The sequence below is a fragment of the Drosophila mojavensis genome, unplaced genomic scaffold (genome assembly GCF_018153725.1).
Source record: "Drosophila mojavensis isolate 15081-1352.22 unplaced genomic scaffold, ASM1815372v1 contig_277, whole genome shotgun sequence".
Taxonomy (NCBI): domain Eukaryota; kingdom Metazoa; phylum Arthropoda; class Insecta; order Diptera; family Drosophilidae; genus Drosophila; species Drosophila mojavensis.
Genome location: NW_025318822.1, coordinates 1,483,244 through 1,496,669, shown reverse-complemented (window position 1 = coordinate 1,496,669; position 13,426 = coordinate 1,483,244). Strand labels below are relative to the sequence as shown.

At 39.9% G+C, this 13,426-nt stretch overlaps 2 protein-coding genes across 2 annotated transcripts; one reads left to right on the top strand and one right to left on the bottom strand.

Annotated features, from left to right (window-relative positions):
* Positions 1-296: 296 nt before the first annotated feature.
* Positions 297-1,698, bottom strand: LOC6574044 (opsin Rh3). The gene has a single exon (XM_002000066.4). It carries the CDS (start codon positions 1,655-1,657, stop codon positions 515-517), a length of 1,143 nt encoding a protein of 380 aa, XP_002000102.1. The 5' UTR covers positions 1,658-1,698; the 3' UTR covers positions 297-514.
* Positions 1,699-11,170: 9,472 nt separating this feature from the next.
* LOC6574043 (RNA polymerase-associated protein LEO1) lies at positions 11,171-12,112 on the top strand. The gene has a single exon (XM_002000065.2). It carries the CDS (start codon positions 11,171-11,173, stop codon positions 12,110-12,112), a length of 942 nt encoding a protein of 313 aa, XP_002000101.2.
* The last annotated feature ends 1,314 nt before the right edge of the window (positions 12,113-13,426 follow it).

Here is a 13,426-nt window from a genome sequence, read left to right as displayed (position 1 = left end):
TGCTGTTATCAGTCTGTGGATGCCAAGTTCTGATTGCAAACCTTTAATTCCGCTCGCGTTTCACAGCCAGAGTGTTTCATTCCGTTTGCGCAAACGCATTCCAGTGAGAGCCAGAGCGAGCACGAGAGAGCAGGCTTCATTGGGTGTGGATTGTGGATGGTATTGTGGATTGCATGCTACAGTCGCAAACTAGCACAACATATTCAACGTTCACGCATTGTGTTTCACCCACTTTGCTTTTGCTTTTTCAGCTGCCCCGAGTGGGCGGGAGAGGGAGACAGAGAACAGGGTGTTTGTTTCTCATTGCTTGCATTAGTTAACTATTTATTTATTTGTTCTTGTGAATGAGGCTAAAGATGAGATTTAAAATATATATTAAATATTATTGTTTACACACTCGTTTCGTTTCAGTTGCTGTTATAGAGTTTCCTGGCGCTTAGTATTACGAGTCTAGATTAGTTGAGTTCGAGTCATTTGTTCAGGCATTCAGGAGCAGTAGAGGAGCAGTCGAGCTCTACGCCGCTGTCGTCTGCTGCTGCTCCTGCGTGGTCGTCGTCGAGGCCACCGTGGTCGATTCGGCGTTCTTTTCGCTAATGGCCAGCCAGGGGCAGCGCTTTTGCAGCTCCATGCGGTATCTGGGATGGCTGATCGCATACACGAAGGGGTCTATGCAGGCCACCATCTTGCACGTGCAGGCCGGTATCATGGTTACGCCCGGTGTCAGCAGGCTCCTGTCCCCGAAGGCGCCAATCAGCGACATTACGCCGTAGGGTGTCCACGACACGAAGAAGAGGAAGCAGATGGTGATGGCTGCCTTGGCGATGCGTATCTCGGCTGTCTCCTTGCTCTTGTCCACATTGGAGCGCAGCGACTCGACGTTCATCTTCTTGGCCTGGTCGCGCAGTGCCTTCTCGTGGCTGAACACGTGGCTCACAATCTGGCTGTAGTAGTACAGTATCATGGTGGTGGGGAGGCAGAAGCTGAAGAAGAAGATGGTCGCCACAAACATGCGCGTGTCGAAGTTGTCCGTCAGATAGTCGAAGGTGCACGAGGTCAGATAGCCCTCGGGCACATATCGACCCCACGACTCCGTGTAGCAGGCCACCACAAAGGGCGTGGCATACATGTAGATGAAGATGATCATGGCAATAGCCTTGCCATGCGTCATTTTGCCCTCCATGGGTCGAGTGATCACGTTGTAGCGATCGTAGGCGATAAACGCATTCGTCGCTGAAGCCCCGATGCCCGTGTAGGAGCCAATGATACCATAGATCTGGCAGCCCAGGTTGCCGAGCGCAAAGCCCTGGTTGAAGCTGTTGTAGATGAAGATGGGCGTCTTGCTCATCATCAGGAAGTCGCAGATGGCCAGGTTGATCACCAGTATGTTGGAGGGCGTTCGCAGCGACTTGGCCGCCGAGAAGACCCAAATGACCAGCCCGTTGCCAATCAGCGACATGAGCGTGAAGAATATGTAGAGTGTGCCCAGCAGATAGTTCATGGACTCTGGCGGCTCTGGGTACGTCAGCCAGTGCTCGGGTATGTGCCGCAGCTCGTCCGGCGGCACATTCCAGCCCAGCAAGCGCCCCTCCGCCGACAGACGCGCCTCCGGTCGCAGCGCAGTCGACACATTCCCGATGCCACTTATATTGTACTCCATAGCGCACAGTTGGGCGCCCAGCCGGCCTCTGTCGTTGCCCCAAGACAAAATCAGAGTGCGCTCTGCTCGCTGCTTTATATGCTCGCTGGCAATTGGATTAGCCCCATCTCTGCATCAGCACTTGTGGATTACAGCGCGGATTCGACTAATCCCTTAGCCCACTTTGCTGAGTTAACTATTTTGCATTGATTTTCTATCTCTTTGCCTGGCCTTTGCTTTTTCTATTTGGTGAACTACGCTGAATAAATTTATTCCTAATTTATTCCAATATTTTTATTGTACCTAAATTTGTTTGCAATTTCGCAAAGGAAAGAGTCCAATTTGTTAGTTTTATTTTACATGGAATAATTGTTGTACTGTTGATTTGACGAAACAAAGTTCTACATATTTATTTTTAGCAAGCTGTTTTAATTGCTAAAATGGGAAAAAGGACACTTGAAAATTCCAACAAGTATTATATTGCATTTTTCTTTGATATTTAAAAATATATTTGCTCCAGCACCAACGACAAATGAATAGTTCGGTTCAGCAACGTTGAAATGGAGAAGGAAAATCTGAAAGTGAAATCATTTCCATTCATTTATTTGGTGTTTACCGAATTCGGGAAAATAATTTATTTTGCAGAAATTCTTTGAGTTGAATAAATAAATGTATTTTTGTTGTTGTTTATATTTTTCCATACACTTTTTGTTTTACGATTGTAAATTTCAGTGTAAAGTCTGATACGGTTTATATATAACGTATAAATTTAATATGACAGAATTTCCCGTTTGAGCTGAACTTTATTATTTTTTCCAAAGAAAGCTGGAATTTGTTTTTCATTGATGTGAATCAAAGTTGCGCGTATTTATAGTCTGTGTAAAAAGTTTATATTTTATTTTATGTATATGTATATACATATGTATGTATTGTGTAACAAATATTTGATCATTTTTGCTACCCACAGTCTTGAATTTCAATTTCACAGTGGCTGGCTGACAACAAAAATGGAAGACAACATTGAATTTAAATATTGTTCAGGCACCTGCATCCACACCCACGCACAGCTAGCTAAAAGCACACACATTTATGCGCATATGTACTCATGTATGTGGCTATCATTATTATGGGCGAACGTTCAGCTGCCACGCCCCTTATTAACTCATAAAACAAAAGTGTAGCATACTTTCGTGCGCTCCCAAGACACTGAGGCGCACAGAGGCAAACATACAGATGTGCAGATATGCGTGTGTGTGGGTATGTAATTATGAGACGCTGGTGTGTGCACCTACAATTTGGGTCATAAATCATATGGAAAAAGTCCACAAAGGCATGCAAATATTCCCCTGTAGCCCCGTTCGGTGCTGCCCACACACACACACACACACACGCACAGTTCATGCTCAAATTCATGTGAGGGTGCGCGTGTGTGCGCTCACATATGCCTACCAATATGCTGAAAGTACCTACAAAGATTGATTTCCCTTTGTTTGCCTTTTAGCGCTGCGATGTGCTCACCTCAATCCCTACATCCAACCGCCCAACCACCCAACAGCTGCCAACCACATCTAACCACAGTTAACCGCCTAGGCAGCCATCATGGCCCATAAAGCATACATTGGAAGCCGTGGGGGGCCATGAACATGGCTCTGTTAAAATAATAACTACGAGTATGTTAAACGAGTATTCAGTTGCTGGATTCGACTCCCGCGTTGAGGTTTCTTTTCTCTGTACTTGTTTTTTTGTAGGTGAGAGGGGGCAGGGTGAATGACTCCATTGGGAGCAAACACTTCCCAATGGAGCAGCCAAGAGCCGTGGCGGCTGCATTTCCAAGTAATTAAGTATAGCTGTTTGCGGCATGTGAGGCCCCCCGTGGCGTCCAGATGTTCCAACTTGATTAGAGCTTGCATAAATTGAACATGTTTTCACCTCACTCACTCGCTCACTCGCTCTCTCTCTCTCTCTCTCTCTCCTTCTGGCTGTCTGCATTGTTACTAATTGTCTTTGGTGTCTAAAGCACTGATTAAAGGATTTCATTAGACAACTGTGGAAACGGTGACAGCGGCAATTGATAGCAAACGGAAATGGTTGCGAATGCAATACAAAGCGCTTCAAATCATTTCTCACCTGGACTAATTTCAATCAACGGCCATAAGAGAACGAGATTACCTCTTATTGAGGTTAAATTATACATGAATACTCTGCTGACCAATTGCGTATTGCTGTTGGCTGTTTTATTTTTTATCGTTTATTTTGCATTCTATTTTCATAATGATATTTTTTTTTTTAGTTTTAAAAATAATCAAATTCGGATTGCAAATTTATTGCATATATATATTGAGGATAGCTGTGAGTCTTATGCATTCTCGGTAGGCATTTTATGCTCTATGTTATTTTATGTGAAACGAGAATGGGTTTGTTCACATTCCCATTCTGTCCGTGTTCTTTTCTTCTCTTGTTTTGTTCTTGTTCTCCTCTTTTATAAATACAAAATTGAGATTCTTTCTAGCGTCCACTGGGAGCTCGGATAATCTAAATGCATTTTTAAGTCCATTTACATAAAGAGCAAATCGAAAATTCTTTTACAATTTCGGAGGCTGAAACATTACAGTTGGATCATTTTTAGAACTCCTTTAAAAGTTAATTTATAAACTAAAAAGTCATAAATATTTGTTATTGAATAAATGTAGTGGATTTTCTTAGATAAAAATGAAGAAATATAAAAGCATTATAGCCTGACTTCCCGTTTTCAATGGCTTTGATGTTCCAAAGTTATGAAGTTCTTTGTTTTAACTAAAAAAATCCCAAACAATTCCCTTGCTTTGCATTGTGCTTAGATTTTGTTAATGCAATTTGAACATTTTGCCTGAAATAGTTTTATTATTTGATAACTAAACAATGAAAAGTTGTTTAATAAATTCAATTTCGGCAGCTGTTGCTATTCGCTTTTGTTCTGCTTGGAACGCCAATTCCTTCTATATAGAACTTAATTGCACAGCCAGGTGAAAGCCAACTCTGGCTGAAGGTAATTGTTTGTTGTTTCTATTGTTGTTGTTTTTGTTGTTGTTGTTATTGCTTTTGCTGTTGCAGCTGCGACCTAGTGCTGGTCGTTGGTGTTTGCTTGAACTTGTGTATTTGTATTCATTAACATTATTGTTGTTGGCACTGTTGTTGTTGTTGTTGTGGTTGTTGTTGCTGCTGCTGTTGTCTTTGTTGCTATGTTGCAACAACAATAAGCATGACTGCGCCTTGACTGCATAATATTGCATTTTATGCATTGCAGTAAGAGCGGCAAACGCAACAGCAATAGCAACACATTCTCCAACAAGAACAACAGCAACAACAACAACAACAACAGGAACATCAACGACTACAGCAAGCAGGCCCTAGGGTATAATTCCAATTTCAACACTTTACAAACACGCCACAGTTGCGTCATTAACTATAAACTTGGCATGCGAAACGCGTCTGCCAAAGCAAAGTTGTATTGGTGTCTATGCAACAGCGACTCTTTGAACGTTTGCGTGTGTCTGTATGCGTGTGTGTGTGTGTGAGAGTCTATGTTTTGGGTGGCACTTAGTGCGCTCTCTGACGGAAATGGCCGGCAGCAGCATGGGCACAGACAGAGCTAAGAGTTCAACGCAACGTCAGGTGCAGCAGCAGCGGCTGCGACGGCAGCAGCCATCAGCAGCAGCAGCAGGAGCAGCAGGAGCAACAACAATGGCAACTTGCAGCTAGCAGGCAGGCAGCAACTGCAACATGGCCAGGACACTAGTTACCCTTCTGTTTGTTGTTTCATAAAACTTTATTGTTACATGTTTTGCTGTTTGTGCAATGCTTCAAGCTGAACATAAAATTATACCCATGCCCCCTGTCCCTTGCACGGCCAACAGCTCGTAACAATCAACAAATAGCACTGACTGATACTGACGTTTAGCAACAACAACAACAACTTAAACAAGTACTGAAGTGGCGCTGCATGTGGCTTTTCTGCTTTTGCCATTGCGCTGCCTTTCCTTTACAACCTTTTTCACACGTTGCTCGACAAACAAAAATCCAAAGCATTTTTATATTCATGCGCGCTTTGTCGCCATCAACTCTTATAGCTGTCGTCATGTTAATTTTCATTCATGGCTTGCATCAAGAAATCGTCGTTAATTGCATTGCATAAATATGAAACATAAACTTGTTTACAGCGTTTTTGCTAAATTAGTTTTCCGCTTTTCATTTTCCTGCAAATCTCTTATTTTTTATGAAATATTAGAATAAATATGCTTTATTGCTAGAATTTGTTGAGGTACATCAAAGCAGAGAATGTTTCAATTTAGTGTTTTTCTTTTTTAAAATTAAATATATAAAATTATAATTATAATATTTTGTTTTACTTTCCATAAAACGACCAAATAATTTCTTTAATATTTAAAAAAATATTTTATGTATATTGTTTAACTTATTTTATATCTTATTATTACCTTATTTCATATTTGATATCACTCAATAGTTATCTGAATTTCATAGTCATCTGTATCATAACAACAGAATTGAATATATATTATAATTTTTGATTGGCTGATATATCAGAAAAATAAATATCCAAACTTTTCCTTTCCCCTCCCAGTTCAAGCTAAACATAAAAGCAAAGAAGAAAGTAAAATTCTTTGTTCTGGTTAAAGCTCTCAGAGCTCAATTGTTGACATTGTCCTTTAAAAATGTTTCACAAAATATGAATAAATTCAATTTATCACCAATTATTTGTGGTCTATTAAAAATTGCTTTATATTTTTTTCATTTAATCAACTAAATTCCAAAGTATTTGAGATATTAGTTTTCATTATGATTTTTATAACAATGGAAATTGAAAGCAATTCAGGAACTTTTAATGAAAACTCTCTTCAATGCTCTATTTCTCAGCAGACTGTCTTAAATTCCACAAGACAAGTAAGTTTCTGCTGCAGGTGCAAAGGTTGCAAGAATTTGCTCTTTTGCCTTGCTTGCAGTAATCATGGCTAGTACTTTATTGAATTCCAAGGCAGCAAAGTAAGCTCTGTGTGTGTGTGTGTGTGTGTGTGCAGGTGTGCAAGTGTTGCCTGTTCCTGGCTGCACTGTTTTTCTTGCCACCCGCACACACGCCAGGCACATAGTTGCTCAGGCTTCGTGATATTTGCGCTGCTCTATCACAAGAAAAACGTAGCGTTGGCAAATGCAAAAAACCATAGCATACTTTGGGGCGAGGGCAGCCGCAAAGTGGATTCCTTTATCAACAGACGCCGACTTCCGGTTGGGGCAATCTCGATGCGGATATATTAAACTTATTTTTACAGCAACTCTCTGCTCTCTCACTCTCTTGTTCTCTCTCTTTCTCTTTCTCTTTCTCTTTCATTGCTGTGGCGACTCTGTAGGTCGTCTTTCAGCCGCTCATTACTTCATATATACTTGTATTACTTTCAGCTGCGCTTTTGCCATCTCCTTCGTCTTTGGCGGACTTCCTGGACTTTGGCATCAGTTCCGGCCCGTGGCGCAGATTTAGTGGTGGCGATAAACTTGCCACCCCCGGGCACTTTTCAGCACTGGCAGACATAGCATGGGCAGAGGACACTGGGCGGGTTGCCATGGTTGGAATGTGAGCTTAATATTTCTCAACTTGAGGCGCTTGCCACTTCCGCACATGCTTTATAAGAAAGCATACACAAATACACACCCGACACCCACACACACACACACAGGCAGACAGAGTAAGGTTTTTCGTTTTATTGCTCAGCATTTTATTGCATAAATTTTAATATTTATTTTAGATGTTGGTTTATTTTTCACTCTGCTCTCAGGCAATGCCAAACACGACTGTGTGTGCTTTTGTATGTGTGTGTGTGTAGCATATGGAAGACGTACAGTTGCATATATTTTTCTATTGCCTGTGCAATATTTAGTTGACTTTTTCTCTGAAAAGTAGCGACGTTCTAATGTCTGTCTAACAAACTTGAGTGGTGCGTTTCAAGGCAGCCAAACGAACGAAAATAGTTAAATAAATAAATATATGTACGTATATATTTATATATACACATATATATATATGAATGTTTCCCTTAATGTCCTTTATTTTGTGAAAATTATTTGAAATAGTTAAACAAAAAAATATTTTTGCTGAGATTATCTTTATCTCGTTTACCATGAGAAGAAATTATTTTAAAATTTATGTTGCATTTGTGACTAGTTTCCCACTTCAGTGCGTGTGCAATTGAAAAGTAAGAGAATTCTCACTCCATTAAATAAGAAACCGCTAAAAGATTTATTGAATTATGTAACATTTTGCAACTTTAAATAGACAACAATTTGCACAGCGTTCAAATGGATATAATCCGATTATGATTATACAAATATTTACAAAGTGAATGTTTGCTATGCTAGTGTCTGCTCAAAATCTGAAACAAACGCCTTATAACAAAAATAAAATAAAATAAATAAGAGTATTGCAAGTTGAATTTAAAATGCAGAATATGCTCAGAATGATTGACAATTTCTTAAATTGTAAAGGAAGACTCTTTGCAGCAGTTGGAACTATAGAATTATGAATGCCACATGTTAAACTTTAAATATACAAACTATTTAAGACTCTTTTTTCGTATAATAATTATAATTATTAATAATATAATTTATATGTTTTCCATTTATTATATAGTATTTTTTACTTTAGAGTGATATGCATACTCTTATTTCGTATAATAATTATAATTATTAATAATAATATTATTTATATGCTTTCCTAGCAACATTTATTATATAGTATTGCTTACTTTAGAGTGATATGCATACTTTGATTTTTTGGCATGTATTATTTATTAGTAATATATTAATAAGAAGGGTCTACTCGAATCGCAAAGATTCACAAAATTATTACATTTGCGATATTATTGATTAATTTTCCATGACATTACGAGAATAGTTCTGCAACTACAAATTTATGGCGATGAACTAAGCATTCAACGAATTCCCCGCTTTCTGACATTTGCATTTGATGTCTGAATTATTAATCGACATTTTTATCTAAAAGCTTTCGGCTTGACGTCATTAGGCTCTCATCATCACTGAGTCATTCGAATATTCTGTAACCGTGTGAGTAAATGAAAGAGTTCTGCGAACATTTATGCTTTTTGTGTGAATATCGGCTTGTTTGAATACATATTCTCTTTTGAAATATTAACATGTTTTAAGACGAAAAAGAGATTCGACTTAATACACCTCGCTTGTGCTGAGATCCGACTACAAAGTATCTGCTCGTCGAGCACTTTGAAGTGGATTCAACTGCTGATTAATACTCAGTAATTTGCGGACTTACATGCGGATTTTTACAGACTTGGCATACGCGGTATTCATAAATAAATCATTTGTCATTATCTGGCTGCCATCATAGAGAATATTTCAGATGCGAGAACTCGACGCACAGGTGCTGATTGACAGCGATTTTTAATTAATCGGGAACTCATAATAGTATTAAATATAAAAGTGTAAAGTGTAAATATAATAATGCTATGCAAGAGGCTACCCGGTGGGGAGTGCTGGACTAGCAATGCACATGTTACTAAATATTAATAAATTAAATATTAAATAATGATTGGTGAATATCAGGTTACTATCGGGAATATCTAATTTATATATAATAATTCCACACACATATGTACATATATACTTCTATCTATGCTGGGTATCTCTGGTTCAGTTATAGATTGTAATAAAGCCTCAGCTGAGTACGTACGTTCGCTGGCAGTTGTTAAATTAATTTCGAGTTTAATTACGTATATTATTTCATTCCTTTGGAGCCGTTTGCTTTTTTGGTTCGTGGGCAACTGGGAAACTTTTTGTGCGTTGTTGGTTTCTACTTTACATTTGTTCACAGCTCACACATTGTAAATGTGTGTATATGTGTGCCATTATACAACTGTATGTAAAATGCCACAACTTCAAACCAGTTCGGAATTTCGGTGCAATAACAAACTGTTTAAAAACTATTTAACCAACTTTTGCTTTGGCTGAAAACTCGAACTCTTTTTTATGTCAGATAAAACATTTCCCATATTGATATTAGATTTGACTTTGTTTACAATAGGATTTTGGAGTTCTATGCGCAATTGTTGATTATTTTCAGATAATAATTGGCTTTATGAGGCTCTGTTTGCCTTAATTAAGTTTAGTTTTCATAAGATAACATTGGCTCACAGGAATTAGTAAATAAAAATTGCATTATATACAGGTTTTACTTTTGATGAGGTGAATACGTTTTTAATAGCACAACAATTTCTCGCAGCATATTAACAACTTTATTTCCTAAGCCAGACCAGAAATATCAGACAAAATTGAAGATTCCATAACTTTATTCATTTTTTGGCCTGTATAAAAACTGTATTTAAATAAATTTAATAATAATAAATTAATTATCAATCAATCAATTATTATTTAAATTAATTATTTATACTAGCAAAAAAAAATTTATAATGGTAAAGAATCTTAAATTTTGTATGATATAAATATAATTATTACTATAAATTTGATATATTAAATATAGAGTCCCTCTGTATTTTAGCCTATCCATTTTTTTAAACATACTCCTGATTCGAATTTCGTATGAAATTCGATATGTGGAAACGGAACATTTATTCGCATATAATATTGAGAAGACATTTCAGCGTTTCATTGCGCTGTTGACTTTATTCCACTTCCATGTGTCAAACTGAATATGCAGTCAGAAATAAATCGTGTTAATTTATACTCGATAGAATATGCTGGAAAATCAACTCTGTTATAAAATACAGAATAGGCTGCAAAATTATATATGAACATACATGAGCAGTAAGTAATCAAGTCTGCTTTGCTTTCTTAGACTAGACTCAAAGCTCAACTGTCAAAGGGTAAGAAAAAAAAAAATATTTCGCATTCCGATATAATAACTTGTTTTGTCAGTTGAATTGGTTGACCAAAGTGTGCGAGAATATGGATATATCTGAAATAAAGGATGTGATTGAGGATGTGTCCTTCAACAGCGACGAAGAGTCTGGTGGCAGAGACGAAGAGTGTGGCAGCAGCGGCAGCAGCAGCGACGGCAAAAGCAACGGCAAAAGCAACGGCAAAAGCAACGGCAAAAGCAACGTTAAAAGCAACGGCAGCAGCAGCGGCAAAGAGTGTGGCAGCAGCGACAGCGACAGCAGCAGCGACGGCAATAGCAACGGCAGCAGCAAAGGCAGCAGCAGCGACGAAGAGTGTGGCAGCAGCAGCAGCAGCAGCGGCAATAGCAACGGCAGCAGCAAAAGCAGCAGCAACGGCGGCAGCAAAAGCAGCAGCAACGGCAGCAGCGGCAAAAACGGCAGCGACAGCAGCAGCAGCAGCTGCGATAACAGTTGCAGTGACAGCGGCAGTGACTCGGAGACGGATAAGCCATCGGCTCCCAAGAAAGGAGGGAAGGCCAGTGCCGATGGCGTACCCGAAGAGACCGATTGCAACCGGGCAGCAAGCCCTGTACCGAGTGCTCTCGATCGAAAGATTGACGCAATGGTGGCGGATTTGGAAAAGCATTGTAGGGAAACGTATAAGGGGAGGCTCCGTTCCGAGTTCAAGGCTGTGATGCCGCCAGTCCATAAGAGGCATTTGGCTGGCCTAGATAGAGTCTTCTGCATCCCGCAGCCTGTGGAGCCGAAGGCGTTCGAGGCGCATAAGTTTCAAAGCGCTCTACTCCCGGATGACCTTAAGGACAGGCAGTCTCGGGATGCCTTCATCTCGAGACTGAAGACAACCGTCCGCTGGCGCCAGTGTGAGGATAAGGAGACAGGCGCACTGTACAAAGAGTCCAATACCCGCATCGTGCGCTGGTCCGATGGCTCGGAGACCCTACACATTGGCGCAGAGGCCTTTGAATTGGTCAGTCATCCTTCGCCCTTAGGGCATGATCACCTGTATGTGCGCCAGAACAGCCACCATTATCTGATAGGTCCGATCAGGGAAAATATGAGACTGCATTCCGACATAGAGTCGAAGTTTGGCCAGACTCATGTGCAGCCGGTCAGCAGCTGTGTGAGCACTAACCCGATGCTTGATCGCGACCGCATGATCAAAGAGGACCAGGCCCAGGAGCGCAGAGAAAAGTTCGAGAAGATGCGTGAGCAAAAGAATCAATGCAATCCGACTGTGAAGCCAACGCGACACTGTACAGCCGGCGACAGCAATTCGGCTGCACTGGCCGCCAATCAGGTTTCGAAACCAAATGATCATGTATTTCGTAAGCCTTTGCTTCCTCCGATCAAGCGACCGGCAGGCGCTCGCATTAATCGCAACACCAACGTGAATGTAAAGCAGAATGAAGAGGACATGGATAACGATGTGCAGGGGAAGGAAAAAGTCGGCCCAGGCATTAAAAGAAAATCAAATGTGAAGCAAGTGCAGCCCAAGCCCAAGCGCAAGCAGCCACCAAAAGCCGTCCTTAATGACTCTGAATAAACTTGACACAAGTCTTCAATGCACAATATTCAAATGCGGTTTCTATTATTGCAATTATGTTTGAGGTCCAGCTCTCGAATAGTCGAGTAGTTGAGCTGTTAAGCAGTTGAACTGTTGAGCTGTTGAGCTGGTACTTTGCAGCCTCTCGAGTTTGCTTCCCATTTGCAGTTAATTAACTAACCCCAACTGCATTTGATTCAAACGTGCTTTACATTTTGTCACCTTTGCCCTAATTAGTGGCCTGCCTCTGCGCCTGCATTCGCTCTCAATATGAAGCATCGCCTGAATTCCAGTGTCCAGTTGCAATATCCAGATATCTCACATTGCCTTTTGTTGAGAGCCGGTTGTTAGGCGTGTAATATTGTTGCGGCCCAAGACCTATTCAATGCCTGGGGGCAGCAAAGGTGAATTTGGCGATGGCTAACGAAACCCAAATTTCAATTGTCATGTGTAGAGCTTTAAAGATGAAGTCAAGTTGTAAGAATTGAGGTAAACAATTATATGGAGTAAAAATTTATTTAATTTCTTAGTCATGTAAACATTTTACCTTCACTCAATTAATTTTAAAAATATTCCTTCATTCGAAATGTCTTAAACAAAAGGAATTCCGTAAGAGATATGAGCTGCTTAAAAGACATAGTTTATAGAAGTATTATATTTTGAATATATTTTGTTATATATTCAAAAATTAACTAAATATTATTCAAGCTACAAATTCGCTATAGGAGTTATAAAAGAGTTTGTGATTGAGTTTGAACTAATGATAGCTTATAAAAATAATCCGCTTAGTGAATTATTTCCATTCGAGTTGCTGCTTGTAAGTAAATTTCCCTTACAAACAAATTGTAGTTGTTGTTGCTGTTGCAATAGGTGCAGTTGTTGCGGTTATGCATCCAATTGTAATGCAGGTGGGCCTTAACTTGTAGCAGACCATAAACTAAACTGTCACCGATTTACGTTGCTTTTCAATTGTGTCCAAAGGATGGGCCAGCTGCAAAGCTCAATGATTTGTATTTGTGCTTGTCGACAAGCTTGTATACCATTATGCTTATCTGCTGGTGGATCCCTCGGCCTTGTGGGTGGCTGTGGATTAGGGAGGCTGTGCGTTCTGCTGATGCAATTTTGAGCATCTGCAACTAATGATGCTTGATTATGTGTTTATTAGACACCAATTTGAGCTGCGTCTCTATGGCATTCAATTTCAGACCCTATTATTGTCCATTCATTGCGTTGCCATGCAATCGATATTATTTTTGCTGGCCTCCTCAATATTTGCACGATCTCTGCAGTGTGAGTGGGTAAGTTTGCGACGCA